Raw genomic sequence first — 14,639 nt, 5'->3', positions numbered from 1 at the left:
ATAGAAACTCTGGCCTGGACCAGAGGCCAGACCAGGTCAGAATTTAGAGGTCCCAGCAGAGGAGCACAGAGGTTAATTAAACAAGGCTTCTAGCCACAAGGCCTTTTACAATTAGGCCAAAGAGGCCTCCTTGAGGCTAGAGCCTCCAGAAACGCCAAGGGAAGAGAGAGAGTCAGGCTAACTTACCCACGTGACAATTCAAAGGGAAGCAGTCAGAGGTCCCACCAAGACCTCAGCTGACTGAGGACCTTCTCCTTTTAATGGGGTCACTTCCTGTTCCTCCTAATTTGCATGTCCAATTACAATAGATAATTCTCATAGACTGCTTAGAGGGCTGGTCATTGATTCTGATTCGTCCCTCACAAGTGGGTTATGGACCTCCCAGAATTAGAGGTGTTTTCACCTTCGGTGATTAAATCTAAAGACTGGCAGTGTAGACTTAATCTAATTATCACAGCCCCAGATTTCTCATCTGTTTTAAAATGGGGATAATAAATACCAGCACTACTTCTTTCAGGCTTGTGAGGAGAAAATCATTTTTAAACTTTAAAAGCAGCATATACAATTGAACTATCATTTTTTAATCTACTGTCTGTGGGGTACATGTGCCTTACCTTTTGTGGAAGAGAAAAACCTGAGCCTGAAGTGGGAAACTAATAACTACCCTAAATCACATGAGTTAGTGTTAGTATTCTTTGTAAGTAATCTCCCATCACTGATCTCATGACCTATGGTCAGTGGTTCTCAGTTCTTTTTTTCTTTGAACCACCTTTTTCAGCAACCAAAAAAAGGTATTGTGAATCTCTAGGGTGATTTAATGTACAAGTTAAAATATTAATAAGCAATTATTTAATGCTAATGAAGTACATATTAAAGACCTGTTAGCCTGAACCCTTAGACCAGTGGTATCAAACCAACTCAGAAATGAATCCCTATGGGCACATTTTGACTTAGAAAACCATAAATTGACATCTGTGTTGTATTTTTTATTTTATAAAGCACTTCCCAATTATATTTTAATCTGCTTCAGCCATATAGGCTCCATGGTGGACCATTATCTTGAACCACTAAATGATGAGTCAGCCATCTCATAGATTAGCATAAAATACTGACTGGATTTAGGGATTTGTTGATTAGGAATGCTTTTTAACATACATTTTCAAAAGTAAGTGGCTTGATTGACACAAAATAAAAGTCTTTAAAAAAAAAAGTCAGGATTAAAGAGAAATATCTAACATGGCAAACTGAAGGCTGGATTTGGTATCAGCTCAATGAAGATCTCTTAGTTCTGTCTCTGTGTGACCGTGGGTGACTCATTTAACTCTGGGCCATAATTTCTTCATCCATAAAATGAGACTGTTGTTCAGACTGAATCTGGCTCTGAATCTTAGGATCTTCTTTGACTCCTGATTGGTCTCTCTTTGGTCAACTTTGGTGAAAAGCTGGAACATCCTCAGCCTCATGAATTCCTCATTCATACATTGTTCTGGAGAAGGCATATGATTTTCTTCATGGGGACAATGGAGGGAGAATACATGTCTTCTGACTCCTCTCCCTCTCTTTCTCTCTCTCTCCCCAAACCTTTGGACAGAACTTCCCTACAATGATTACTTTGAATACTTTGGACCTGATTTCAAACTTCATATCAGCCCATCTAACATGACAAACCAGAATACCAATGAGTACTTGGAGAAGATCAAGTGAGTGCTTTTTCCCTACAGTTTTACCCTGTTTAATTTTCCTAGAGTGGGGAGAGGTCTTATTTTCCCCACCTCTCCCCTAAATCCCCCTCATCCCCTTGCCTGCTTTTTTGGGCCCCCAGACAGAGGTTATTTGAGAACCTTCGGATGTTGCCACATGCCCCTGGTGTCCAGATGCAGCCCATTCCTGAGGATGGCATGCAGGAGGACAGTGGAGATGAGGATGAGGAAGACCCTGATAAACGCATTTCAAGTAGGTTTCTAACAGAAAAAAGAGATTGGGGTCTGGAATGAATGGAGAAAGGGGGCCTGTTGGCCAATACATAGTGGCATAGTGGAAAGCACATTGGATTGAAAGCAGAAGTTTGAGTCCCAGTCCTATTTATTAGGGTTATCCAAGGGCAAGTCATGGCCTTTCTTTAAGTAAGATCTTCAGTTTTCATTGTATGAGATTTGCAGTAGGTAACTGTTTTACATATTTTTCCACTCACCTGAAATGATGCCTTGTTTGGGACCCAGGAATCTTATCTTACTGTGCAGTTTGTGTAGCTAAAGGTTGAGAATCAGTTTTTCTTACCTAACACCTATACCCCTACCCTGCCCCAGCAGGCAGGAGTCTTTACTCCAGCATGAAGCCCTTCAAGTCAAGGAGAGGAATCAAGATGGGCATTAGATGTTTGTTGGGCTCTCTTGGGCCAGAGGTGCTACATAACTCATTCTTGTGGCTCCTGTTCTTCTTTCTCACCCCCCACCCCTAGTATGTTCCTCAGACAAGAGAATTGCATGTGAAGAGGAGTTTTCAGACTCAGATGAAGAAGGTGAGGGTGGTAGGAAGAATTCAGCTAACTTCAAGAAGGCCAAGAGGGTCAAAATGGAAGAGGAGAAAGATCGAGAGCCAGAGGAGAAAAAAGGTGGGTAGACCCATGGGCAGAACTTAGGAGGGAGGCCTCAAATCCATCAGTGCCCGAAGGCTTCTGCAGGCTGCTCATGCCTCTTGCTTGTTCCCTAAAGTGTCAGGGCCCACAAAAGAACAAGAGCTGATTTGTAATCCAGCCAGGCTGACTCACCTCCCATCAGGCCCCCCAGCCTATTGATGTGACCCATCTCCCCACAGCCAATACATACCACCCAAGCCCTTTCTGCTACCTCACACTTCCCAGGGGGGCCAACTCCTCTCAGCCTCCTGGAAAACTAGTCAAACCTGTTTATCCTTGGGTCCAGTTCCACCAGCACTGGGCAGAAGGCTCTGGAGCCTGGGGGAATACCTGTCCTTTGGGCTCACCCAGCAATGCCCCAGCAGAGAAGTTCTGTCTGGGACATGTGGGAACCCATAACTTCTTCCCTGAATCTGCTCTAGCTTTAATCCTGAGCAGGTGATGATAAGTGGGGTGGGAGGGGACAGTCAGGAAGTAGGGCAGCAGGACAGCCATTTGTCCAGCCATTTGTCATCCCTGAAATCATCTGTTTCAGAAGCAAAAGAGGAAGAGAAGTCAAAAGAAGAGAAACCTGAAGCCAAAGGGTGAGTGAAGAGTTGAGATGGGGGTGGGGTGGGGTAGAGACCCTCCTTTATTCAGCTTTCCATCTCTGACACACAATGAGGGAGCACCATAGTCATAATGGACAAGGTCTTTTGCTAGAACACGAAGTTTCTCTATGCAAATTCAACATTAATAAAGAATTCCGAAAGTTATCCACACACCCCTAAATGACAAAAACCCTTACTCAAAGCAGGCTCCTTACGATGTAGGCAGTGTAGATGATGGTTGAGAAGCTGAGAAGCATCTCTAGATGAGTTCCTGTCTGTAGACAGTGAGTGACTTCCTTTCCTTATATTTAAACCTCCATGCCTGGCAGCAAGTGAACTGTTTCAAGCCTAAGCCAGTAGACTTGGAAATGAGAAAGAAAATTATTAGGAAATGTGGAGGATAAAAATTGAAAAAAAAAAATTTCGTTGATAGCACATTGAACACGTGTAGTGTCTGGCCACCATAGTGAAGGATTCTTCTGAGGATAAAGGAGCAAATGGCAGTGCTTGCATGAAGTCACCATGTCTTTCTAAAGAGTGCTGTTCTAGAGATGGAGAATCTATTAAACAAGATATGAATGTTCCCTTAAGCTTGATGACAGTGTAAGCCAAGGCTTGAAACCTCTTTGCAGATTTAAAGGTAAAGCACCCTGAAGGAACACAGGTATTTACCACAAGCTATAGATGGTTTGGATTTTTAAATGGTGCAAAAGTGTCAGGACAGGTTGCTAATTTGGCTATTAAAGCCAGAGTTCCAGCAAACAGTGATAGATAAAGGGTCCTACTTGCTGGAACAAATCTTTGATGACAAAACCAGCCTATTTTATCAAAAAATGCCATTTCCAACCTACATCTCAGTGGAAGAAAATACTATGCTTGGGGTATAAAGCTTGGAAACATACTCTTCTGTTTGGAGGGAATGTATCTGGCTGGGGCTTCCAAATTAGAACCTGTTCTTGTGTACCACTCAGAATCCCAGAGCATTGAAAGGAATCCTCCAGACAACATTTCCTGTTCATTATTTCACCAACCCCAAGGCATATATAACAACCATCTTTGAACAATGATGGGGTTATGCAATGGTGGGGAGTTTTGTGATGATGGTGGCATTCCTTTCAAGATTCTACTTACTTTCGATAATGCATCCAAAGTTACCTTCTCCATCTGGAAGATTTTAATGAAAATATAAATGTGATCTACCTTCTCCCTAACACTACCTCATTATTACAACCTGTAGATCAGAGAGTGATTGCAAATTTTAAGGTATATTGTTTACGAGCTACATTTGCCCAGGCCATTGCAGCTTCAGGTGCAGGTAAGGGACTTGACATTGAGAGATTTTTGGAAGTCTTATATTTCATGCAATTCTGGAATATTGCTAATGGTGTGGGAAGATGTAATAAAAACATGTTTGAAGTCTGAAGAAAGTGTAGCCACAGTTCTGCATTTTTGAGGTTTTGACAAAAGATGGAACATTTGAAGCCATCAGAAACAAAGATTAAAATTATCACTAGAACTGAAGGAGTTAAATCTCATGGAGAATTGTGGAGTGAGGATCTGATTGAGTTGCTGGCTGCAAAGATGGCAGAAGAGGCAGAAACTTCTGGAACTCAAATTAGCACAAGCATTTCATCATTTGACTGAATTTTTTTCCTCATTGAAAAGATGGCTCCAAATGCTTTCTCTCATCAGATATCAAGGGAAAAGAGCCATTGTCCAAACATCCCTCCATAGCTTCATTTTTAAAAGTTGCCAAACCACCTACCAGTGATAGAGGCAAGATATAGTGGGTGTGGAAAGGGCAACATACTGCACATCTTCTGTGTTAACTTTACTGTACAGTAGCAGTGTGCCTACTTTACCTTTCATAATTCTGTTTATCCTCATGGAATGATATTTGATGTCTGCATTTTAGTACATTTTTATGATTTGCATAAAGGTATAATTTTCATTATGCTAAATGGGGCTGGGTAGGGACAAACTGTTGAATTCCATTAAAAAAAAAAATAAGCCATACAGACAAGTCATACATATATACGCAGCCAGCCAGGCCACCCACCTGCCCACCCATCCTGTGGCCTTAGTACCCAGGAGACCAAGAATGTCTAACTGGTCTTATTTCTTCTCCACAGGGTGAAGGAGGAGACCAAGTCAGCCTGAGTTCTCCAGCTTTCCTTGGGACCTGCAACCCACACCTCCTTCCCATTTCCTTACCCTTACACCCTCAGAGTTTATATTTTCTATATGTCTCTCTATTTATATATAAATATATGAAATAGAACTGGCCCCAGAACACAGGAACCAGGGGGTTTGGCTGCCTGATCCAGTGCCTTTGTTGCCCTGTATACCTGAGCCCCAGGCAGGTAAATCCATTTCTTCTTTCCCTGTATTATTTTAAAGGCGCCCCCCCCCTTGTCTGACTTGCTGGGGGTGGGGTGGGATTTTTTTTTTTAAAGGGCCTGGGAGCATTTTCTGGATGGGCTATTTTAAGATGACATAGGACACATTGCCATGGGTGGCTGGGTAGGGTAGCCTCTCTCACGGCCCCCTTTTCTCTGTGGGCCTTTCTTATTCTTCCAAATCTTCCAAATTTGAAATTCAGTGCAGTTTTTTGTAAGGATGACAGGTAGGTGATATGTCTGTCCAACTGGTTCCTGTGTAGGTTCGGGTACTTAAGCTAGCAGATTGGAATGTGGACCCCATCACCCTGTCCTGAGGTGAAATGTTAGCAGCTGCTTATGGGTGATCTGCCTGGTTCTCATAGTCCCTGGGCATGTGACAAGGATGTGCCTTCTTGTTTGCCAGGGGGCACCTTGTGCTCCTGTACCTCAGCAGACTCTAGGTTAAGGGCATCTGGCTGCCCTTTCATGTGTACCATCAAATATTCCCCATTTATCCCTGGTCAGGGGCCCACCAATATTGACTAGGGTTTGTGTGTGTGAGTGGTCTGGGTGGGATCTATGGTGTGGTTTCCATTTTGAAATTATTTTTGTTTTTTGAAAAAAATCTTTGTAATAAAACGGATATTTTTATTTCTTTGTGAATTGGCTGGCCTTTCTGATGGCAAGGAACTGAGCTAAACTCTCAAAGGGACCACTTAGGCCTGGGACTAACCCTCAATAGCATTGAGCTGAGAGTAGTCCTCAATGCAGAATGCTTTTGAGTATTGAGTCACTAAGATCAGGTGGCACCAGGATGGCACCCTCTTCCAAATACAGTACTCATTAAGTCGTCACAACAGGGCCTGACATTTATTCCTTTTCCAAATGTTACAGTTAAAACCCCAGATGGGAGGTTGGTTTTAGCAGTTAGAAAAAGTCACAAGTTTAGTTTGGCCATTAAAAATTATTTACAAATGAAGAAAAATGAGACAAAACAATAAGTTGCTTCACATTATACAGATCCCCCTCCCCCCAGAACCCTTCAGCTCCCCTACAAAGTCAAAAGGAACACACAGCAGGCGCACAAAGCTGGAGTTTGAAACTGAGCAAGACATTTATAAAAACCCAACCAAGTTAGCTTCCCTTCCAAACCAGCGGGGCTGGCAGGGGCCAGCACAAAATCCTTCCAATGAGCCCAGCCCTCAAGGGCTGAGGGAAGATGGCCAAACACCCCACTTCAGCCTCAGGGACTGAGAAGAGCGACAGCAAACCTATTGGGGAAGAAAGAGAAGGGCTCACCAGTGAAAGGGGTAGGAGCAGGGCCTGGAGCTGGGGCTGGTCTGAGCATCTCACTCCACTAAACTAACAAGGGACTGCGGAGGAGCGAGGGGGAGGGACTGGATAGGGAAGAGGGAATGCTGGAGGGGACGAGAGACAGTCCAGGAGCAGGGGCAGGGGGGGGGGGGCAGCTCTGCCTAGAGATCTGAGCTGAACTCGGGAGGCAGGCCGGGCACCAGGTCGAGTGGCTGACCCAGCGGTGGGGGTGCACAGTCTTTGAACTCGGGAGATGCCCACCTGCCCCTCTCCCGGGGTGGGGTTATGGGGTAGATGGAGGGCTACTCTTTCTGCTCCCCGCCTGGCGTGGGGCTCTGCTCCGGGGCTGGGGTGCCCTCGGCGGCCGCCTGGGGGGCCGGCTCCTCCAACTTTCTGTTGTCTGCCTGGTCCCCCTGGGCCGGGGCTGTTGCGACTTCGGCGCCAGCGGCTGCCTCCTCCGCGGCCTCCTGCAGGGACCCCTGGCTACCCGGAGCCTCAGCCTCGGCGACCCCGTCCTCAGTGGGCGAGGAGCCGGCTGAATCGCCCCCCGCCTCCTTCCGGTTCCGCTTGAAGGACAGGCCGCTCAGCTTAAAGGGCTTCTTGAAGGAGAATTTCTTTTTCTTCTTGGGCGTCTCCTTGGGCGGCCCCTCAGCCTTGGCCTCGCCGCTTGGGCTCTGTGCCGCAGGGCTCGTGGACTCGATGGCGTCGCCGCTGGCCCTGGCAGCGTCGGTGGACTCGGCGGGACCCGGGGGGGTCGCCTCGGCCTCGGCCTCGGCCTTGGGGGGCACGTCTCCATTGCTCTTCACATGGCCGTTCTCCTGCAGACGGGCAGAGCAGAGCACAGGGCAGCTCCGTGAGCCGCCTGCGGGGGGAGCTGCCGGGGCGGCCCCGGACCCAGGCCGCCAGGGGGCGCGCGGGACGGCTGGGGCTGCACTGGGGCCCGAGAACGGGTGGGCCGAGCAGCCTACCCAGCCCGCTCAGCCCTCCGCGCATCCCTTCGGGCATCTCCCCCAGCCTGCCCGCTGGATCGCCCGCCCGGCCGCCCGCTTTTGTCTCGGAACGGAAAACAAGGCCCACAGACCCCGCTACGGCCCCAGCTCTCCGCCCCACCACCCCCAGGTTTTTCCCCCAAGACATCCCCCGCCCCGCCCTCCTCCACCTCCTCCTCCGCGCCCCCCCCGGCTCCCCAGCCAGCCCGAGCGCCCGCCCGAGGCTCCCCCTGGGCGGCGCTCCGGGCTCCGCCTTTGTGCTCCGGGCGCCCGAAACAAAGGCTTCTAGAGGGCCGGGGACCCTGGGCCGAGGGTCGGCCGGCCGCGCCCCCTCCCTCCCGTCCCGGCTGCCTCCCTCCTCGCTCCCTCCGCCCGCCGGGATCAGCCGCGGAGCCAAGAACAAAAGGCGCGGGGGGAGGGGGAGGAGGCGCCGCGTGTCCCGGGCGGGCGGGCGAACGGGCACAAAGCCTGCGGCCCGGAGGAAGGCGAGGAGGACGAAAAGGAGGAGGGGACCCCGGCCCGCGCCACCCCAGTCCCGGCCACCTCCCGCGAGCGCACCCACCTGTCCGTTGGCCTTGGCGGGGGCTACCTCGTCGGCGCTCACGTCGCCCCGGGGCGCTTTCGAGCTCTGGCTACCCATGGTCGGGGGAGGTGGGGGGTGGGTCTGGTGCGCGGGGCGCCCGCGGCTAAGGACGCCCCGTGGGAGGGGGGAAGGGGGAAAGGCTGACTGGGGCGGGGGGACCGGCCCAGGGCGCTGCCCCGACTGGCCCGACGAACTCTGGGCGGGAGGGGGGTGGGGGAGGCGAAGGGGGTAGCCAGATGCGACCCCCAAGCCCAACCACTCCGCTCCGCGCCGGAATGCCGCCCGCCGCCCGCCGCGACGCTTAAATAGCACCGCGAGCCTGGGGGGCGTGGCCGTCCATTTAAATAAGCGCCCAATCAATGGACGGGGGTGGGGCCCGAGGCGCCCCCACCTGCACAACCGGCAGCCCGGGAGTTCTAAGCCCCCCCGCCCCTCCCAGCTCCTCCCACCCCTCCTCGCCCCCCACCAGTCGAAGCCTAGCAAAAGTGGGGGAGGGCTTTGGGTGGGAGAATCACGATCCATGTATAGAGGGGCTAGAATCCTTAGCGATCACTTTAACAAGAGAAGGGGGTCCTGGGCTGGGAGTGGGGGTCCTTAAGGAGTGAAATAGCTTTCGATATACTTTAAGGTGGGCGGGGGTACGAGGGAGTTTAAAAAGAGAGAAGTGACCCGAGGGTCACTACAAGAAGAGGGCATCCTCAGAGAGAGGGGGAGTGTCCTCAGCTTGGGGAGGCCCTTCGATTGTCCTTAGGGAAGGATTAGAGGGGGGAATCCTTTGAAGGAGAGGTGGAGAACCTTTCTGGAAAGGAAGAAATTCCTGGTGGGAATCTCATTTAGGGGAAGAGAAGGAGAGTTTAGGATTCTCTGGGATCTGCTCGGGCCTTGTGTCGTGAGGTGGGGGGGTGGAGGGAAGCTCCCAGTCCAAGTCTGGAATTGCCTAAAGGAGAGCCACCGTATCCTCCCCAAAGAACCCCAAATGGCCCAGGAGGGCACGGGGTTGTCCAGGAACTAGACCGTGTCTGGATTAGCCCATCCTCTGCCTCCTCCAACCTTCCAAGTCCCTTCCTTGGTTCTGCCAGGGCCTGGGTTAACTTCTCAAAGCTGGGGGAGTTGGCCATTGGGCACAAACTGGGAGAGGAAGCACTCCCTACCCCACTCCTAGAGATTAGCCCACCATTTATGTCCACGCACTATTGGCTCAAGTCAGAAATCTTGCGTTTGAGTCCTTCCTCCCTCTGCTGCCAGTTCTGGGGTCGTTGAGCGAGTCTCTTCCTTGTGGGGGGTTCCGTTTCTACTCCTGCACTAGGAGGGCCTCGGTCTGTGACATCTCTGCTGAGACATTCTCTGCCCACTCCCCCCGCCAATTCCTGGCCCAGAGCAGTGGCCAAGGAGATCCCGGTAGAGCTGCATACAACTTCTCACCGCCCCCACCTCAAGGCCAGAGACCAGGAAAGTCCCTACTCCCCAAAGTCCTAATGGTCGTCGTCTTGGAACTCAATACTAGGGGAGTTCGTGGTACCGGAAAAAAGTCTTTCTGTCCTAGATAGGTCATCCCAGGATCCATCCCGGGACCCAAAGGAAGACCTCACCCCCCCCCCCCAAAGATGGAGCCCCCTCACCCCAGGGCTGGGGCTTCTCTTCTGCTCGCTGCTAAATCAGTACAGGTTATGTGGGAAGCAGGTTGAAAAAGAACTGGGGAGCCTCTCCACTTGTGAGCCTGGATCCCCTCAAGTCCAGCCTGATGCTCCCCTCCCCTAGAAGGGGAAGAGAAAGGAGGGAGGCACCCCTATTCTAAGCACTGCCCTACTGAGAGAGAGATTTGCAGGACCCAGGAGTTCTAGTTCCCCCTTCCCCCCCTTGGGAAATGCAGAGCCGGAGAGGGAGGAGGTAGCCCTGGGAGAGTTGCAAGAGAGTGAGCTGGGAGGTGTCAGGGCCAGCCAGTTCTACCCCGTTTCCTCCTCCGGAGTGCCCCGCCCCGCCCCCGCAGGCCGGGGCAAACGCCCGGCAGGGGGGCCGGAGCTCGGGCCTGGGGACATTCTCCCGCACTGCCCCAGGGCTCGGAAAGGATGACTAATGTGTGACAGGTATTGAGACACTTGGGAAACCCCAGGAGGCTGGGGGAGGAGGGAGCCGTCCTAGCTGCCCCCGGGTGGGCAGGGATGGGGTCCAGATCTCCGACACGGGGCTGGACCTGAGACTGTAACCCAGGAAGAGGGCTCGCGTCCTTGCCCCCTATGCCTGGATGCTTCCGGCCCCCGCAGCTCTCGTCCCTCCCTCCCCTGGAAGCTGGAACCGCCACTTAACTAGGGCCGCTGCCCCCGTGGGCAATCTGGAGCCCCTTCCATTTCCCGACGCCCATCCCTGAATCTGGCGCTGCTGCCTCAGTTTCCCCACCTGGCTACAGGAAGGCGGTGGGAGTCACAGGTGCCCCTGAAATGGGGCTGTGAGGAGGGAAGGAAAGAGGGGGCAGTGCCCCTTCCCCCGGGCCTCTTTCTTCCAACCGGAGTGTGTACGGGCGGCCCCAGCTCAGACAATGAGCCCATTGTTCCGGGACTCGGCCCCAGTGTCTGTTTCTGCCCGTGTGTGGATCTCGGAGTCCCCGGGTGTGAGTCTGCCTGACGCGGCTTCGTCTGCGGGTCCTAAAGCCCAGCTTCTGCCGCCCTCGGTCTCTCAAAGGCCCTCTGTGGCTCCCCACTAGTTTCTCAGAGTGACTTAGGAGCGGAAGGTTTCTCGGGCTGCGCCCTGGGTCTAGGGCCAGGAGAGTCAAGCCTCAGCAGCGCCTGGCCCGCCTCCCACTTCACGCCCCCCACCCCCACCCCCAGCAGGCTGGGCACTGTGCCCTGGCCGAGCATCTGCTGCCCTCCCCTCTCGGAGCCCATCTGCCCCGAAATCAGAATGTGAGCCCACCGGGGAGGGGGGCGCGGGGTCTGGCACCTAATGGGCACTTAGCCGCTCCACAGGGCTGATGGGATATTCCTAGAGAAAGAACTTTCAGGTCTCTATCCAGATCAGGATAAAACCCAGGTTCCCGCCCCTCAGGCCGCCCAGTCAATCAAGAAGCACCTACGGAGGGCCCACGGTGGGCCAGCCATGGTGCTGGGGGCTGGGGATAAAGGCAAAAAAGAGCTTTTCCCCTTCCTAACCACACTTCACACCTAAACACCCACCCTCCAAATTGAGATCTGGCTCCAACGTCACCTCCAGGAAGCCTCCCTGGATTTTCTGAGCAAGAATGGAACCTCTCCTGCTGCCCTTGAGCACCCCTGCCTTCATTCCTTCCCACACCTGTGTCCAACTCTCTCCCTCAGGAATGGGGTCATTCCGGGGCTGTCAGGCCCCTGACCCTCCCCACGGCACTCAGCAAGGTAGGGTTGGGTTCCGTTTGTGCTACCCCCCCACCCCACACCCCACTTCGGGGCCCGGAACAAACCCCCCCTCCCCGTCTGGATTGTTCCTATGTTTGTAAAAAGAGATACTGGACTAGGTGCTGCTCTTGGAATTCAGACACCAGCTAGACTGGAGGTATGAAGGTGGACTGACTTCCACTCCTGGGGATCCGTGAGGGGGTGGCTGGGGAGGACCCGTGGGGAGGCTCCTGGGCAGGAAGCTGGGAGCTCTGGGGGGCCATGAAGTTCATCTTTTCCCACGGTGACTTTGGAAGAGAAAGGTGGGCCCTGGGTTCTAGTCTTGCCACCCAGAGGTCACATTCCCAAGGCACGAGCGCCAGTGCCCGCCTGAGGAGGGAGGCTTTCAGTGGCACCTGGAAAGGAAACTGCACCTGAAAAGGTTTCCTTGTACCCTGTCTGCCCTCTGCACGGCTTCTTTCTGTTGTTTTTTTAACCCTCACCTTCAGTCTTAGAATTGATACTAAATATCCCTTCTGGGGCAGAAGGGCAGTAAGGGTAGGCCATTGAGGTTCAGGGTCACACAGTAAGGAAGCATCTTGAAGCCAGATTTGAACCCAGGATCTCCCATCTCTAGGTCTGGCACTCAGTCCACCAAACACCTAGCTTCTGGATGACTTCTGCTGTGACTTTGCAATTCTAAGAGTCTGAATTTGTCATGATGGTCAAGACTTAAGGAATACTTTCAGATTTTCAAAGTACCCTGGATCTTTCCCTAAGAGACTGGTACTACAGGTATTATTGTAACCCATTTTACCTACCAGGAAACTGAGGCCCAGGAGGATTAAAAAACTTGACTTGGATCCAGTCAACAAGCATTTATTAAGTGTCTTCTCTGTACTAAGTGTGAAGGGAGGGGGACACCAAAAAAAAAAAAAAAAAAAAAAAAAAAAAAAAAAAAAAGATGAAAACAGCCTTGCCTTCAAGGAGCTTGAAAATTCCCCCAGATTGCAATCAAACCTTTGACCATAAAGCTCATAAATTGTAAAGTATGAATTTGAACCCAGACTTATTTTTGATTCCAAGTCTAGCACTCTTCCCCCCACACTATGATATGAGCAAGTCTTTAACAAAATCATAAAACTAGATTCCACAATCAATGAGTCAATAAACATTTATTAAGCCCCTGCTGTGTGTCAGGCACTGTGTGCTGGGGTTACTAATCCAATTATAACTGACAACCAGGTATATGACAAAGAAAGGAAAAAAAGCAGAGGGGAATGGTTTCCAAAGGGAATTAACCAGGAAAAGGGTCGGTCTCATAACAGTACTCCAATCTTTAAAATATGGGCAATACAAGGAAATAAATTTGAGATTTTAACTGAAGGCAGTAAAACGACAACAAAAGAGATTTGGTAGTATTGGTTTTGGCACTATAATATATCGAAGGAAGGGCATAACCTTTGCCAAAACAACAAGCTACCACAACAACAACCAGATCTAATAGAAGAGATGAGAACTGTTCATTTGGAAGTTCTGTACCTGAGTCAACCTAAGAACCTGAATGAAAATGAGCAAATCTACAGGAGAACATGGGGGATGATCAAAGGAGGAAAAAACAAAACCAAAAGCGATAGCATTGTTGGAGTATCCTACTGATTCATAGAGTGTATGAAGAATATATGTGTGTATATATATACACATATATATAATATATGCTTTCCTAACAAAGATCACAACGTTCAATTCATCAGGACATCTATTTTATCAGGCTCTGGGCACTGAGACAACAATGATGTAGTGTGGTCTCTGCCCTCAAGGAAATTAGTCAGATAGGGTCCCAGGAACAGCTGTCAAACAACAAATACAAGTTAGAAATGATTAGGTGTTCAGGAGAGGTGAGTAATCACAGGAAGTAATTATAGGAAAGTGACTTCTATTCTGAGTGACTTGGGATGGCTTCATGTTAGAGGTGAGCACCTGAGCAGAATGTTGAAGGGGGAGAAAGTTTTAGAAAGCAAAAATGTTGGAAGGAGTCCATTTGAAGCCTGAGAAGAAATTTGTATGAATGCTCATCTGGGAGAGAGGGAGGGTCAGATAGGATCAAGGCAGAGTTAGTCATCCATTTTGCCAGAATACAAAAGTTAGGTAAAAACAAGATCCTAGAGGGGGCAGCTGGGTGGCTCAGTGGACTGAGAGTCAGGCCCAGAGATAGGAGGTCCTGGGTTCAAACCTGACCTCAGACACTTCCCAGCTGTGTGACCCTGGGCAAGTCACTTGACCCCCATTGCCCACCCTTACCACTCTTCTGCCTTGGAGCCAATACACAGTATTGACTTCAAGACGGAAGGTAAGGGTTTAAAAAAAAAAAAAAAAAAAAACAAGATCCTGGAGTGAATGCCAGGTTAAATTAAGGTTGCATTTGTTCTTTAGTCTTTGAGGAGGGGAGTTACATGGTCAGACTTGAACACTAGGAAGATGACACAGGCATAATATGCAGGATAGTTTAGAGACAATTGGCCCCAGTGGAGTTCAAGTAAGAAATAATGAGAAGGGGTAGCCAGGTGGGCCAGATGTGGGGACTGGAGGTCTAGGGTTCAAATCAGGGCTCAGATACTTCTTAGCCATGTAACCCTGAGCAAGTCATTTAACCCTCGTTGCCTAGCTTTTACTGCTCTTCTGCCTTGGAACCAATACACAGTATGGATTCTAACGCAGAAGGTAAGGGTTTAAAAAAAGAAAGAGAGATAAGGACCTGCAACTAGGGTCATGCCTATGAGAGTGTAAAAAGGCAAGTGATGAG

At 50.5% G+C, this 14,639-nt stretch overlaps 2 protein-coding genes across 2 annotated transcripts in view; one reads left to right on the top strand and one right to left on the bottom strand.

The window, feature by feature from the left end:
- Positions 1–6,269, top strand: part of HDAC1 (histone deacetylase 1) — a 32,144-nt gene extending 25,875 nt beyond the window's left edge. Inside the window, exons 10-14 of the mRNA XM_044668002.1 lie at positions 1,592–1,700; positions 1,823–1,953; positions 2,459–2,611; positions 3,171–3,219; positions 5,358–6,269. Coding sequence (XP_044523937.1) covers positions 1,592–1,700; positions 1,823–1,953; positions 2,459–2,611; positions 3,171–3,219; positions 5,358–5,385 — 470 coding nt within the window. The 3' untranslated portion in view covers positions 5,386–6,269. The remainder of the gene's footprint in view (positions 1–1,591; positions 1,701–1,822; positions 1,954–2,458; positions 2,612–3,170; positions 3,220–5,357) is intronic.
- A 185-nt stretch (positions 6,270–6,454) lies between these two features.
- Positions 6,455–8,729, bottom strand: MARCKSL1 (MARCKS like 1). The gene is made up of 2 exons (XM_044671445.1): positions 8,472–8,729; positions 6,455–7,738 (listed from the first exon to the last, which is right to left on the bottom strand). The coding sequence occupies exons 1-2, from the start codon at positions 8,547–8,549 to the stop codon at positions 7,223–7,225; spliced, it is 594 nt and encodes a 197-aa protein (XP_044527380.1). The 5' UTR covers positions 8,550–8,729; the 3' UTR covers positions 6,455–7,222.
- Positions 8,730–14,639: the final 5,910 nt, after the last annotated feature.

This window comes from Gracilinanus agilis, chromosome 3, assembly GCF_016433145.1.
Source record: "Gracilinanus agilis isolate LMUSP501 chromosome 3, AgileGrace, whole genome shotgun sequence".
Classification (NCBI taxonomy): Eukaryota; Metazoa; Chordata; class Mammalia; order Didelphimorphia; family Didelphidae; genus Gracilinanus; species Gracilinanus agilis.
This window is presented reverse-complemented; position numbering and strand designations above follow the sequence as displayed.